Below are 13,236 nucleotides of genomic sequence, written 5' to 3' on the forward strand. Positions count from 1 at the left end.
CAGAGAACCCTATTTAAACCTGGCACCGACTCACTGTACACGGCACTGTGTGTTTCATTGACGCCCCCTAGTGGAAATAATAAACCCTGTAACACAGAGACTCTAGATCAGGGCTCACCAACACGGGCCACATGAGTCTCCCGTGGGGCATGTTCTGTTTCCTAACTTGTTAAATCATTGTTAATATTTATTGTGTGGAATCATTAATGGATCAGGATCAGTTTCTTCATACATACACACACACATATATATATATATATATATATATATATATATATATATATACATAGATAGATAGATAGATAGATAGACAGTAACTTAAAGAGGAAGTAGTTAATGTTGCATGAGAGGCTTGTCATATACCAAGCTATCATAATCTACTCATATTTGTTTGGAAACTGGAAGCTAATACATAAAATAAGTAATGACTATTCATACATGTGTGACCTAGGACACACACATCTAATCTAAAAATAAAAAGGGAAAGAATATAAAAGGGCCAATGATAAAACAATAGCTCATTATGCCTGAATGGATCCCTGCAGCTCAGAGTCTTTATGTCTTTGATCAAGTGTGAGAACAGGTGATGATTATCAAGTGGGATTAATCTTTCTTTCTTTTTTTAAATAGTTTCAGTTGAGAGCTGTTATACCACGACCACAAGTTCAGTTCAATGTGTGAAATAGAGCTCAATGCAATAATGTTGTTTGATCACATGTTGTCAGGGCCTGCACTCATTCATGGGATTATTATCTCCTCAGCTTTAGACGAGTGTGACGTCCTGCTAAAAATCAGTTGACTCTCTCTGTCGTGTCTTCATTTACAAGGGTTTAAGCCACTAAATCACATGACACTGCTGTGACCCAGTAATCGAGTAAAATGAATTCATCAACACAACATCAAAGATCAATAACTCCATTATTATCTAATATCTCTATTTAGTCTGGTTTTACCTGAGCTTCATTTATATGATATTATATTGATTATATTACTTGTCTATTTAAACCTTGTTACATTGTTTTTAGCATATTTTTGTCAGTATTGTATTCACTTCTACATTTAACAATTATTATATCATTTTATTTTGTTATTTTGAACTGATTCTTAGATTAACTCTTACTTAATTTGTAAATCTACATGCACATTTGCATTTTTGTTCATTTTACATATCCTATTGTTTTATTATTATTCTTTATTTACTGAATTTTCGTTTTAACTATGTTATTATTTATTATTTTGTTCAGTCGCTGCTGTTCATTTAATATAATTTATAATTTAATCATTTTATTTGAAACAGGGTTGTTCAATAAATAAATAAATAACAATACAATAACAGAGTAAAGAAATCAGATATGATAAATATGTATAAAGCAGGATCACGTCACATGACTTTGTATGAAAAGTCTTATTTAGTTTTTTATCTGACAGAGAACGTGGCGGCGCTAACGCGCTGTTCAAACTTTAACTCTAACAAGATGAAGAAGAAAAAGAACACGCCCCCTTAACCTCGCTTAGTTTGGCCAATGGCATAAGACGTGGCCCAGGTGGGGTGTGGCTTTGTGGATTTCGCGCGAAAATTCTTTTCTTCTTCCTGTGAAGTGTGAACGATATCCGGCGAGCCATTGTTGTGGGTCTGTATTTATTTCCGCTGACTTCGGTTCGTCGGTGTCGGTCGCGTTTTCGTTTTTATTAGTTGGCTGTGGAAGTGTACTTCACGCCACGGTAGTAGCATTAGCATTAGCATTATGTCTCAGGCTCGGGTCACGGACTTCTTCTCCCAGAGGAAGAGAGTCACCGGCGGCCCAGTGAAAGCAGCGGCCAAGCCGCGCGGCGTCTCCAACACACGGACACGATCCGCGAAGAGTCAAGACGCGTCTCTCTGCTCCGCCTCTGTACGCGAAGAGTTTGTCCGAGTTGTGGACGAGGCCGCGGGTATAAACAATGAAAAGTCCACCGCCGTCGGCAACACCGACGCTAGTCCTCCGTCCAGTCTCCGGACACCGAAGCGGACCTCGGCAGAGTTCGACCTCGGGTCCGCTGTATTTTCAGCCACCGCCGAACACAGCACCGCCAAGAAGAGGCGACAGGCGGAGGCTGCGGCCGAAAACACTGCAGCTGTAGCGGAGAGACCGAAGAGGAGGACGGCGAGGAAGAAGCTGCAGCTGCCTCCACCTTCACCTTCACCGCAGCTGAACCAGGTTTGGAACAGTACTGAGTGTAAATGGATCAAGCTGCTGGCTGCACTTACTCACTTCATGTTTAGAATAAGAACACATTTATGCTCAGGGTCCTGGTTTCTGTTATGAGCGGTGCTGTCTGACATATACCCACGTTTAAGTAAAGAAAAAGGGCTTTGAACGTTACTTTTTAACAAGGTTGGGGTTCTTTCTTGTGTCTTGTATAAAGGACTCAAATCTAGCATGAATTGTTTTTAATGAAAGGCAAACTTTCTCAAATGAAAAGTGCTGACAAAATAAAATATGTAAACACAATGTATTAGTCTAAATGGGTCAAAGGTCACAAATGCTTTAACTTTCTCCTTAATTAGCGCCAATCTGTCCTCATCATTATTTATTTGTTTATTTAAATTCAGGTCATAAAAATGTTTTACTCAGTAACAGATAATGTGATTTAAAACGTAGCAAAGTACAGCACTAACAAAACAAATGACTCCGGAATCCTGTCAATATATCACCACTGAAATCTAATCACTTCTTCCATGGGTCATAACCTACATCCAGAGACTATTCCATCAGAATTTGTTATTTATTTTGATTAATACTGAATGATTTGTAAAGTTTTAGTGGGTTTTTAGTCGTATGAGCATTAATGGAACTCATGTAAATAATGGAATTGGAGGAAACGAGTCCCGACCCCTCACTGTGAACTCCATGAACCATGGTCTGAATATACGTTGTTGTGGTGTGTGTGTGTGTGTCCAGGATGCAGCTCAGCCCCTGACCCCTGAGGTGAGCCAGCAGCCCTCACATCCTCCGGCTGCTGCAGTGCTGGAACACAAACCTGAGAACCACGGCGTCGCCAGCACCAAGACCACAGGACTGTCTAGCAAGGTAACATAGTGTGTGTGTGTGTGTGTGTGTGTGTGTGTGTGTGTGTGTGTGGACCCTCTCTGATGGAAACACTGATCTTTTTGGAGGTGGTAGTCGTCATGGGGACCAAAGCCGGCGTCTAATGGTTCTAAATCTCAAATCTGAGACCCTGATTGTTAACACTAGAACTACCATGGGGGTCATTTTGGCTGTTTTTGATTATTTTTAGGATGATAACTGTGTTGAAATGAGACCATGGGTCCCTGACTTTTCCTCAATATGTGTATTTATTGTTTTAATAACATTAGATTATTAAAACAACAACACGCAAAAAAGCTCTGGTCAATTATCACAGCGGCCAATTTGACTGGATGCGTTATAAATGTCTATTTTTTTTGCCCCTTGATGGCGTCACTGCGACTACTCCTAGATGTTTTATTTATGCTCATTTTCAGTGTCTTTATGACTCAACCAAAAACTACATGAATCAATCCAAGAAAGAGAGACAATAAAATCAGAGGAGAGCTTCCCCCGTGCTTAGAGACGCAGGTGCTGAAAAGTGACAACGCATCACTCACTGTCGACCAGGGCAAACCAAACTAACGTCTGTCCACACAGCCGAGAGCGTGACGAGGAGGCAGAAGTTAAACACACTGCAACAGCACCGAGTGCGGTGTGGATGTGCTCGTATTCAGTCAGTCACCCACGTTCCTCGACCCGGCTCAGTTCTCTACAAACAGAGAAAGTTCATCATGCGCTGCAGCTGAACTGCTTTCAGACATGTTACTTTTATTATAATGACTTTATGTGCACTGTAGTGCAGACAACCGACGTGCTGGATACATCGACGGTGAGGAAAATGTGTCCGTTGTGAATTATTTGCATCAGGGACGCAGGAGGCAGGGCTAATGTCGCTGTGTGTGTCATTTAATGTCAACAATGATCATTACCATACTGATCCTTGACGTCAAAGCCAGTATGTTTTTGTCCATCTGTAAAAATGCTTTATCTTTAAATGAATCAACATTGTCACCCGCTCTGTGTCTCTGCCAGGTTTTATGTAAAGAGGACATTTCAGCCCTGAAATCTCGTCTACAGAGAATTAAGAAACATGCAGAGGAAACAACCAAGATGGCTTCAGTTTCCACATCCTCCTCCTCTCCCTCCTCTTCCTCCTCTCCTGCTGCTCCAGCGGCGAGTGACACTAACCCCCCTGTGCCCAAAACCACCACAAACCCTTCCTCTGAAGCCAAGGCCCTGAAACTCACTGTGGCACGAGCCAAACAGCTTGCAGCTAAAACTCAGAGGAGACAAGAGGAGAGAGAGGCTGAGGAGAGGAAGCAGAGTGAGCCTCAAACCCAGGACAGGTCAGCATACATGTGTACATACACACACACACACACACACACACATACACATACACACACACACACACACACACACACATACACATACACATATATATATACACACACACACACACACACAGCTGGAGTACAAACCTTCACCTAATGCTGCTGTACTGTGTTGTTTAGTCTTTTGTGACTAAGTGTCCCCTCCGCTCTTTGTCCCTCAGCGCTGAGCCGCCGGCGTACCAGCGGTACCACACCCTCGCTCAGGCGGTGCCTCCGGGTCTCTCACTGCCGTACCAGTATAAAGTGCTGGCAGAAATGTTCAGGAGCATGGACACCGTGGTCGCCATGCTGCACAACCGCTCTCAGACGACGACCTTTGCCAAAGTCAAACAGGGAGTTCAGGACATGATGCACAAGTAAGTGGAAGTGGGCGGGTCCTACTTTTCACATTCAAGTTCAAATCGTGTGAAAGACAACGTGTCGATTACTTTAAAGTGTCTGTAGGAGTGTTTGAATCATCATGTACGACTGTACTAAAGGTCTTCACTGTGTGGTCATCGTGAATAAAAAGTGAATTCACGGTGACCATTGTAATGATGCACTAGGTTATGGTGAAGTCTCTATTGACTTACGCAACATCTCTGAATGGATCGATATTGATATCTGAAGTGAAATGAAATCAGCACTTGGTGAGCAGCGATGGCCAGACCAGACCAGACCAGATGTCATGTTTTTCTCTGGGACGACTCACTTGATGCACAGGAGAAATGGTCACGTGACAGTGTCATATCCACAAGCTCTTCTCCTGATACGAGATGCTTTGCAGAAACTGTCAAGTGTGTCTGGGCACAGTGTGAAGTCCTGCTGACTGTGTTGAAATGAAACTGATGCCAGCCTCTGGTTTGTCCTCTGCAGGCGCTTTGAAGAGAACCACGTGGGTCAGATAAAGACCGTGTTTCCGGAGGCGTACACGTTCAGACAGGAGAAGAACATCCCAACATTCAACAGCAGCATTAAGAAAGCCAGCTACCAGCTCACAGTGGAGCCCAACATCCTCTGTGGTGAGAGAACTTTCCTCCCTCTGTCTCCAGCCACAAATATTCCAGGACACAAGCTCAGACCTCCGCTGTTGTAGTGACTTATTAAGAAATGATAAATGTGTCGTCCTCAGACAAAAAAGAAGCCCGTCCTGTCTTGTCGGCATCCCGTCTCCTAGAGAGAAGACACCTTTTCCACGAGAACCTGGTCCACATTGTCAAACAGCATCACAAGGTCAGTGGCTTCTCCAGTGACACTTCCACGTCCTTTCATACACGACACAGTCCACGTCTTCACTCGGGTGTTATATGTGAGACCCCCACTGACATGGCTCTAACCTCCTCTGTCTGCAGGAGTTCCTGTCCACGTTGGTCCCTCCGGTGTCTGTCCCTGAAGACAAACTGACCCGCTGGCATCCTCGCTTTAATGTGGACACGGTCCCGGTCATCCAGGCCAGCACTCTACCTCAGCCTCCCCACACTGAGAAACTGTCCACAGCTCAGGAGGTGCTGGACAAGGCCCGCTCACTCATCACACCAAAGGTACGGAGTCACATGATGCTGCCTTGTATTGTAACGACACCTTTTCATTGGGTTTTGAGATGGATCAAGCCTGTTCAAATTGAAACAAGTGATTAATGACCCATAATTTGTTGGTATAAATTCAAACTCCGCCTCCTGTGCTGCCGCTCACACATTTATTACACCACAAAAGTCAATCTCAAAACAAACAACAGGAGGAAGGTCCAGCAGCTTTTTCTTACTCTGGATTGATGTGTTTTAGATGGCGAAAGCTCTGGTGTCTCTCACCATGAAGTCCGAAGACAAAACTGCAGACACTAAAGAGACAGTGTCCTCACAGAACCCTGCAGTCCCTCACACCTCAGCTCCACCTGCTGCTGCTGCTCTGAAAGGAGTGTCTCAGTCCCTGCTGGACAGGGTAGGTACTGCAGGAGAACAGTCGTCCACAGGAGCGTCCTCCCTTGACTTTGACATGGTGTTACTTGAATTAGGCTTTGTCCCATTATAACAGTAATTAAACATACTTAAAACAGTCTTGTTTTTTTCCCCGTCTCAGATTCGAGCAAAGGAGGCCCAGAAACTTCAAGCGGCCATGACGCGGAACCCTTCCCAGGAGGAGCGCCTGCTGATGATGTCACGGCTTGGTGAGCTGGCAAGAATTCTGCGCACAGTTTTTGTTGCAGAGAAGAAACCGGCTTTGATCATGGAAGTGGCCTGTAACAGGATGATTGCCAGCTACAGATCTGCTCTCAGCACAGGTACGTTCAAACTGATGCCACTGCTGCTGTTAGTGGACCCACATGAGAGTGACAACAACCAGTCCGTAGAGTTCAGTTACGTTTGGTAAACGCAGTTACTTCCGTGGAGCAACAGGACTGGGACGTTCCAACAAATGACTCCACATACAGAGAGCGCTCAGCAGTGTTCACTGTGTTGCTTTCTTTTTTGTTGAGTTTATTATCAGGCTTCACAGTATTGAAGCTGAACTTGCCCCCAAGGGTTTTAAAGGACATGGATGGACATGTTTAACTGAAGCTAACCGTGGCTGAGACCTTGATCTCCCTCCCACACCAGTCTAAAACGTGGGTCTCCTCCTGGCGCTGAACCGGGGTTGCCACAAGTTGCTGTGGGTTCAGTTTCAGACGTTAACACATTAATAATGTAGAAAAGTAACATGGTAGAGCAGGTTCATTCTTCAGGCACGGGCTTCTTCCCACAATGCTCCTCGCTTTCCGCTCACAGAGTATGGCAGCAGGAAAGTGAGCACAACAGTGTGTTGTCATAGTTACATTCATGTCAGGCAGATCTTGGTTTACTGTCCCACATCAACTACACTGTTAGAATTGCACCTTGATGGAAGTTCCTGTTACTTTGATGGAAATGTGACTCATTTCTTATTTAACCACACAGAAAAAGCAAAGAGAACTCCAGCTGTTTGTTTGTTTGTTTGTTTGTTTATTTATTTATTTATTTATTTATTTATGTTGTTGTTATTTGATGCAAGGCCACCGGACCACGTGGGACAGATGGTGTTACTGTCCATGTTACCTGTTATCTGATTGGCTGCTCTTCCTCCCCAATGAACAGGTGAAATGGAGAAACACCTCCGTCTGCTGGCAGACGTAGCTGCTGATTGGCTGACCATCCATCCAATCAGGAAGGACTTTTACCTGAAGGTGAACAAAAACATGGAGCTGAGCGTTGTTATGGACAAACTGAACAGACGACTGAGAGACGAGGAGAAACTCTGAGAGGCTCGGCTCTGCTGTTAGCTGCCTGTTAGCTGCACGTTAGCTGAGCGTTAGCTGCCTGTTAGCTGGACGTTAGCTGAGCGTTAGCTGGACGTTAGCTGGACGTTGAAGACAGTATTTGACAGCATATTTTAGAGCCATCTTTGTGATTGACATGTTCAGCACAGCATTTTGTGACGTTTCTATGCTTCAGTGAAGATGGTCAGAGTACAGTATGGCACAGTCATGCTGGACTGATGGGTGTAATGTTCCTGTGTTGTAAACAGGATGTTTTAACCACACTTTTCTTGTGCTTTTTCTTTTTTCTCTCTATGAAAGTGTAATATTGTGCATCCAGTCCAAATCAGGATTCTGTAATGAAAAACTGATTTGGTTTTAAGTTTGATAATGTTTGAGAAATACAAGCTTTTGTTATAGCAGTGCTGCCTTCAGTGTGTTTATTTTTAAAAATTAAATGCATTAAATAGAAGAGTCTGTTAATGGATGAAGAAAGGAGAGAAGAGTTGTCATGGGTGATGCTACAAACCAATCTCAACATTTAAATGTATTGATAAATGTCAAATAATTGATTTTTGCCCCTAAAGTAAAAGTTGAAGAAACCAGTTGATTTCAGTACAGTTTAAAAAAAAAAAAAAAATTGTAATGGTCAGAAAACATGTTTCTGCAAAAAGCATCACAACATAGATATAGATAGATCTACCTACTGATTTGTTGCCCAAACCTCGATGAACTGAGTTGGACTATAGGGATGAGTCCACATCTCGGAATAAAAGTAAAAATAGGTGATAGAAATCATTTTGTTCCAGATGTTTCGCTTTGTCCAGTCTGCTGTGAAAACACAAACAAGAGGGAGAGTTCAAACAGAAAACACGGGAATAATTGGAGTGAATCTAAAGAAAGTGAGTGAGGCGATGTTTGTTGTTTTTTATTTAAAAATAAAAACGTGCTTTTGAGCTCAATACAAACTCCTTTCATGGTGTTTCTTCCAAAACGTCCATATGTTGCAAAGACTAGTTTGAGAAAGGAGTTTGTGTTTAATGCATTTATTGGATTATGGTGAGCATTCTAAGATTGGAAACTTAGAAAATCTACTGTCTTGAAATATGTTTTCTTCATCATCATCCTCCGCTTATCGGGGGCCGGGTCGCAAATATGTTTTCTTCAGATGCAAATCTGCATCTCCCTAAACCTTTGAACGGTCATTATTTGTTTACACACTAACTAGTTCCTGGGTCACCAGTTTGAGACCCACTTTCAGTCACATCATTCTGATCCACATGCCAATGATGACAGAATTTGACAAACATGACATCAACAACTTTTGCACAGGGCTGTATATTCCAGACAGTTTCTAAAATGATTTAATTTGAGATTTAATCTAGATTATAACACGTGGGCCTCCTGTTATTAAGAAACTGGAACTACAGAACATTTATTCTACAAATTTAAATTCACCAGTGCTTTTTGGGAAGATTTGGATTACTGGTTATTCCAAGTTTCACAGCATCTGGGTATTAAAGCAGGGTTTGTCGATCCTGGTCATGGCTCTGCATGTGTCCTTGCTCCAAAACACCAGATTCTAGAAAGCAGAACACTGATACTGACATAATGGCAGGCTATAAATATAGAAATATAGAAATAGTATACAGAGCCGTTTCTAGCCTTTGGGGGGCCCTAAGCAAGATTCTGTTTGGGGGCATTCAGCGTTCAAAACGGTTACTTGGATTGAAATGATTGCAGGTGCATGTTACAAAGAAACACCTTCTTTTACCCAGTGTTACACTCTATTCATGCACAAACACGTGCACAGCTGTTCTACAATCTGTTTTACACAAAGTGTGTGTCTGCTTTGACACAATAACAACAGTTTAGTTTCTCACAAACGCCAGAGATGTGGTTGTGATACAGGGTGCTGTCACACATTAAAAACACGAGCTTGCTCTTTATGCTCTTTAACAAAGAGAGACATGGTGTGGCACATAACGATAAATATTACATTTATAGTTTTTTCAATAGTTTTTTCAATATTATTCAATTTTTCCGCTCACATACATGGATGATGGAGACCCATCCAATATGGCGGCGACGCTGGACGTAGTGAAGCCAAGTAGGGAGAAGGGTCTAGCTGCAGACCCGCAGACCACTCAACGACACACCCCTTTACTCAACGACACACCCCTCCACTCAACGACACACCCCTCCACTCAATGAAACACCCCTTTACTCAACAAAACACCCCTCCACTCAACGACACACCCCTCACACTCAACGAAACACCCCTTTACTCAACGACACACCCCTCCACTCAACGACACACCCCTCCACTCAACGAAACACCCCTTTACTCAACAAAACACCCCTCCACTCAACGACACACCCCTCACACTCAACGAAACACCCCTTTACTCAACGAAACACCCCCTCACACTCAACGAAACACCCCTCACACTCAACGACACACCCCTTTACTCAACGAAACACCCCCTCACACTACACGACACTCTGATTGGGTCTCAAGAGACTGCGTCTGAAACGTGATGACGTTTACGTTGACTGAGTATGAAGAGAGAGAACCCGAAAAAGTAACACGGGGAAAACACGAAAAACGACGGAGGAAAAGGTAAGAATGGATAAAAAACACATTTAGATATTGAACACTGGATGAATAGTCATTATTTGTATCCATTAAATCAATTAAGTGCGGTTTATTAACCAGTAATGTCTGCATGCTGTAACGATAGCGATTGTAACAGCAAGCAAGACGCAGCGATTTTCTCCCTTTTTTTCTTTTTTTTCCTTTTTTTCTTTTATTTATATGTACAGGTTATAACATTGACAATATAACATTGTCTCATTTTCAACCAAGAAACGTATAAGATAAACTATATGATCTCTATATATTAGTATTTATCTGTTTTTTAATCTTTAAATGACTCTGAGAAGTTGCACACAGCTTTGCTCATTTGAAGACGTGTGACCTCAGTTCTACAATTGTTAAGATAAAAGATTTGATGATGAATAATATTTTTCATGTTTTGAAATTAGAAGTTCTGTTGAATCACGGTCAACAACTCCAACGTCAACCTTTCGTCCAACACACTTGCATGGATATCGTCCTACCTATCCGATAGAAGGCAGTGTGTGAAAATTAAAGATGCAGGCTCCAGCTACTTAAGGTGCACATTGGGTGTACCTCAAGGATCTGTGTTAGGCCCACTACTATTCAGTTTATACATTAATGACCTCCCACTGTATTGTCATGACGTAGAGGTACAACTCTATGCTGATGACACCGTCTTATACACACATGCAAAATCAGCTCAGCAAGCTGCTACTAAACTAACCAACGCCCTGGTTGGAGTTGCAGAGTGGCTCGACCAATCCTGTCTCACCCTGAATGTAAGTAAAACAAAAGGCATGTTCTTCTCCAACACCAAGCTGAACATCCCAGATGTAAATATCTACATCAGAGGTGAACAGATTGAGACTGTCAGCGAGTTCAAATATCTTGGTGTACTACTTGATCCAAATTTGAATTTCAAGAAACATATCAAAAAGATGACAAAAACTATCAAATACAACTTGGCTAACGTCAGGCAGATTAGATCCTCCCTATCCACAGAGGTTGCAAAAATATTTCTGCATGCTCTTATTTTATCTCACATCTCCTATTGTATCACTTGTTGGGGGCAGGCTAGTCAAACAACAATCAGGCCCTTAGAATCCCTGTATAAACCATCACTGTGACATACTACACAGGCACAATCTTCTATCTTTTGAACATTTTAGATTTTTGTCAAACGTATGCACAGTCTACAAAATCCTAAAAGGCTTGGCTCCCACCTGTCTGCAAAGGTTTGTTTGTTACCGTGGCTCTCTAAGGTCCACAAGAACAGCATCTGTACACAGCTGCACTGTACCCTTTCGCTACTCAGCATTTGGACAGGCAGCCTTTTCTGTTAAAGCTGTCACACAATGAAAAACCATTCCAGATAATATAAAAAACTGTGACCTGCTTGGTGGGTTTAAAGCTAAAATAAAAAAACACCTAAAACTCTCACAACAATGCACCCACTCATTTGCCAGTGGCTATTTGTGTGAGTGTATGTATGTGTGTGTGCACCTGTGAGGGGCACTTCCTACATTGCTGGATGTTCTTACTTGTTGCGTAATGTTTTATCTGTGCTGTATTTATTTGTCCTTTTACATGACATTACCTGCTGAGTGATATTTGATGTTTTATCTGTGTTGTATTTATCTTTAGGTGGGGACTGCAGATGTAAATTAGCCCAAGGCTAACTCTGGTGTAATGCATCAAATTGTGACATTTATGTTTTTTATTGCACATGGTCCCTTTCAAATAAAAATAAATCAAATCAAATCAAACAGTGTCATTTGATTTGATTTATTTCAGTTAGCCTGCATATATTTTAGGACAGGGAAAGTCTTACAGGCAAATGCAGTCCAGTTCATTACTACTTGATTCTGGATTAAAAATGTTCCCATGTTAAAAATACAAAATACAATTTTATTTGACATTTTCTCTTATAGAGCAACACTACGTTCAGTGAAGGAGCAGACCCTGAGCTGAGGAGATGCGACTTGTACACTTATCAGTGTCTGATCTGCACAAAAAAGGGGAGCTATGCTCATCTGCAGGGACACCAAAGGTCAATGGTGGAGTACGGTGGTAAGTCCTAAATTATCAAATATTTTTTCATTTCAACTCTGAAAGGCTTTAATTTCCCCATGAGCCTTATGTATTATGAAATGTGATGTTATTTCTGTTTGTCCTGACCATGGATAACTGTGACCATCAAACTATTCAACTCATCCATTTGAGTATCAGAAACTCAAAATAAGTAAAGTAAAGTAAACTAATGCTGGAGCCATTTCATCTATGTGTACTGTACTTCATGTGTGTAGAATCTTAAGTCAATGTGTATTTTATTTTCACTCTTGTTGAGAATTTAGATATTGAGAAAAAGTTTCAAGATTCCTGCATTTTTATAGATGCCCCTGATAATAATGATTGTTCTCAGAAGTAATGTAACAATTTGCCTCTCAGACAGGGTTTAAAGAAATATTGTTTTGTGTGTTTCTTGAAACGTCTGAATCACTTTTCCTATCTGTCTTTTAGGATACAGTGTATACAGATGCCACCTTGACTGTGTGAAAAGCAGCCACTACCACTGTTGGTTTTGCACAACAATCATTGCGACCAAACAATATTTCATCAAGCATTTCATAACCTGCTGCAAGACAGCATCCACAGCAACGCCACAATCCACAGTGACCCTAGCACCTAGGGTCACTCCACCATCCACAGCAACTCCACAATCCACAGTGACCCTAGCACCTAGGGTCACTCCACCATCCACAGTGACCCCAGCAGCCCCAGCAGCAGCCCATCGAAAAAAAATATTGTTGGCAAAGCACTCTAAAACAACATGCGGTTTTTGTAGCAAAACAGTGCTTAGAAAAAACCTCAAAACACACATTGAAAGGCAACACAAGGTGA

General features: G+C 42.1%; 1 protein-coding gene across 1 annotated transcript; it reads left to right on the forward strand.

The window, feature by feature from the left end:
• The first annotated feature begins 1,599 nt into the window (after positions 1-1,599).
• cdt1 (chromatin licensing and DNA replication factor 1) lies at positions 1,600-8,134 on the forward strand. Its single transcript, XM_058650719.1, has 10 exons — positions 1,600-2,198; positions 2,943-3,071; positions 4,104-4,417; positions 4,627-4,821; positions 5,321-5,466; positions 5,577-5,677; positions 5,797-5,985; positions 6,227-6,382; positions 6,521-6,722; positions 7,552-8,134. The coding sequence occupies exons 1-10, from the start codon at positions 1,746-1,748 to the stop codon at positions 7,713-7,715; spliced, it is 2,049 nt and encodes a 682-aa protein (XP_058506702.1). The 5' UTR covers positions 1,600-1,745; the 3' UTR covers positions 7,716-8,134.
• The last annotated feature ends 5,102 nt before the right edge of the window (positions 8,135-13,236 follow it).

Source organism: Solea solea, chromosome 15 (genome assembly GCF_958295425.1).
Source record: "Solea solea chromosome 15, fSolSol10.1, whole genome shotgun sequence".
NCBI lineage: Eukaryota > Metazoa > Chordata > Actinopteri > Pleuronectiformes > Soleidae > Solea > Solea solea.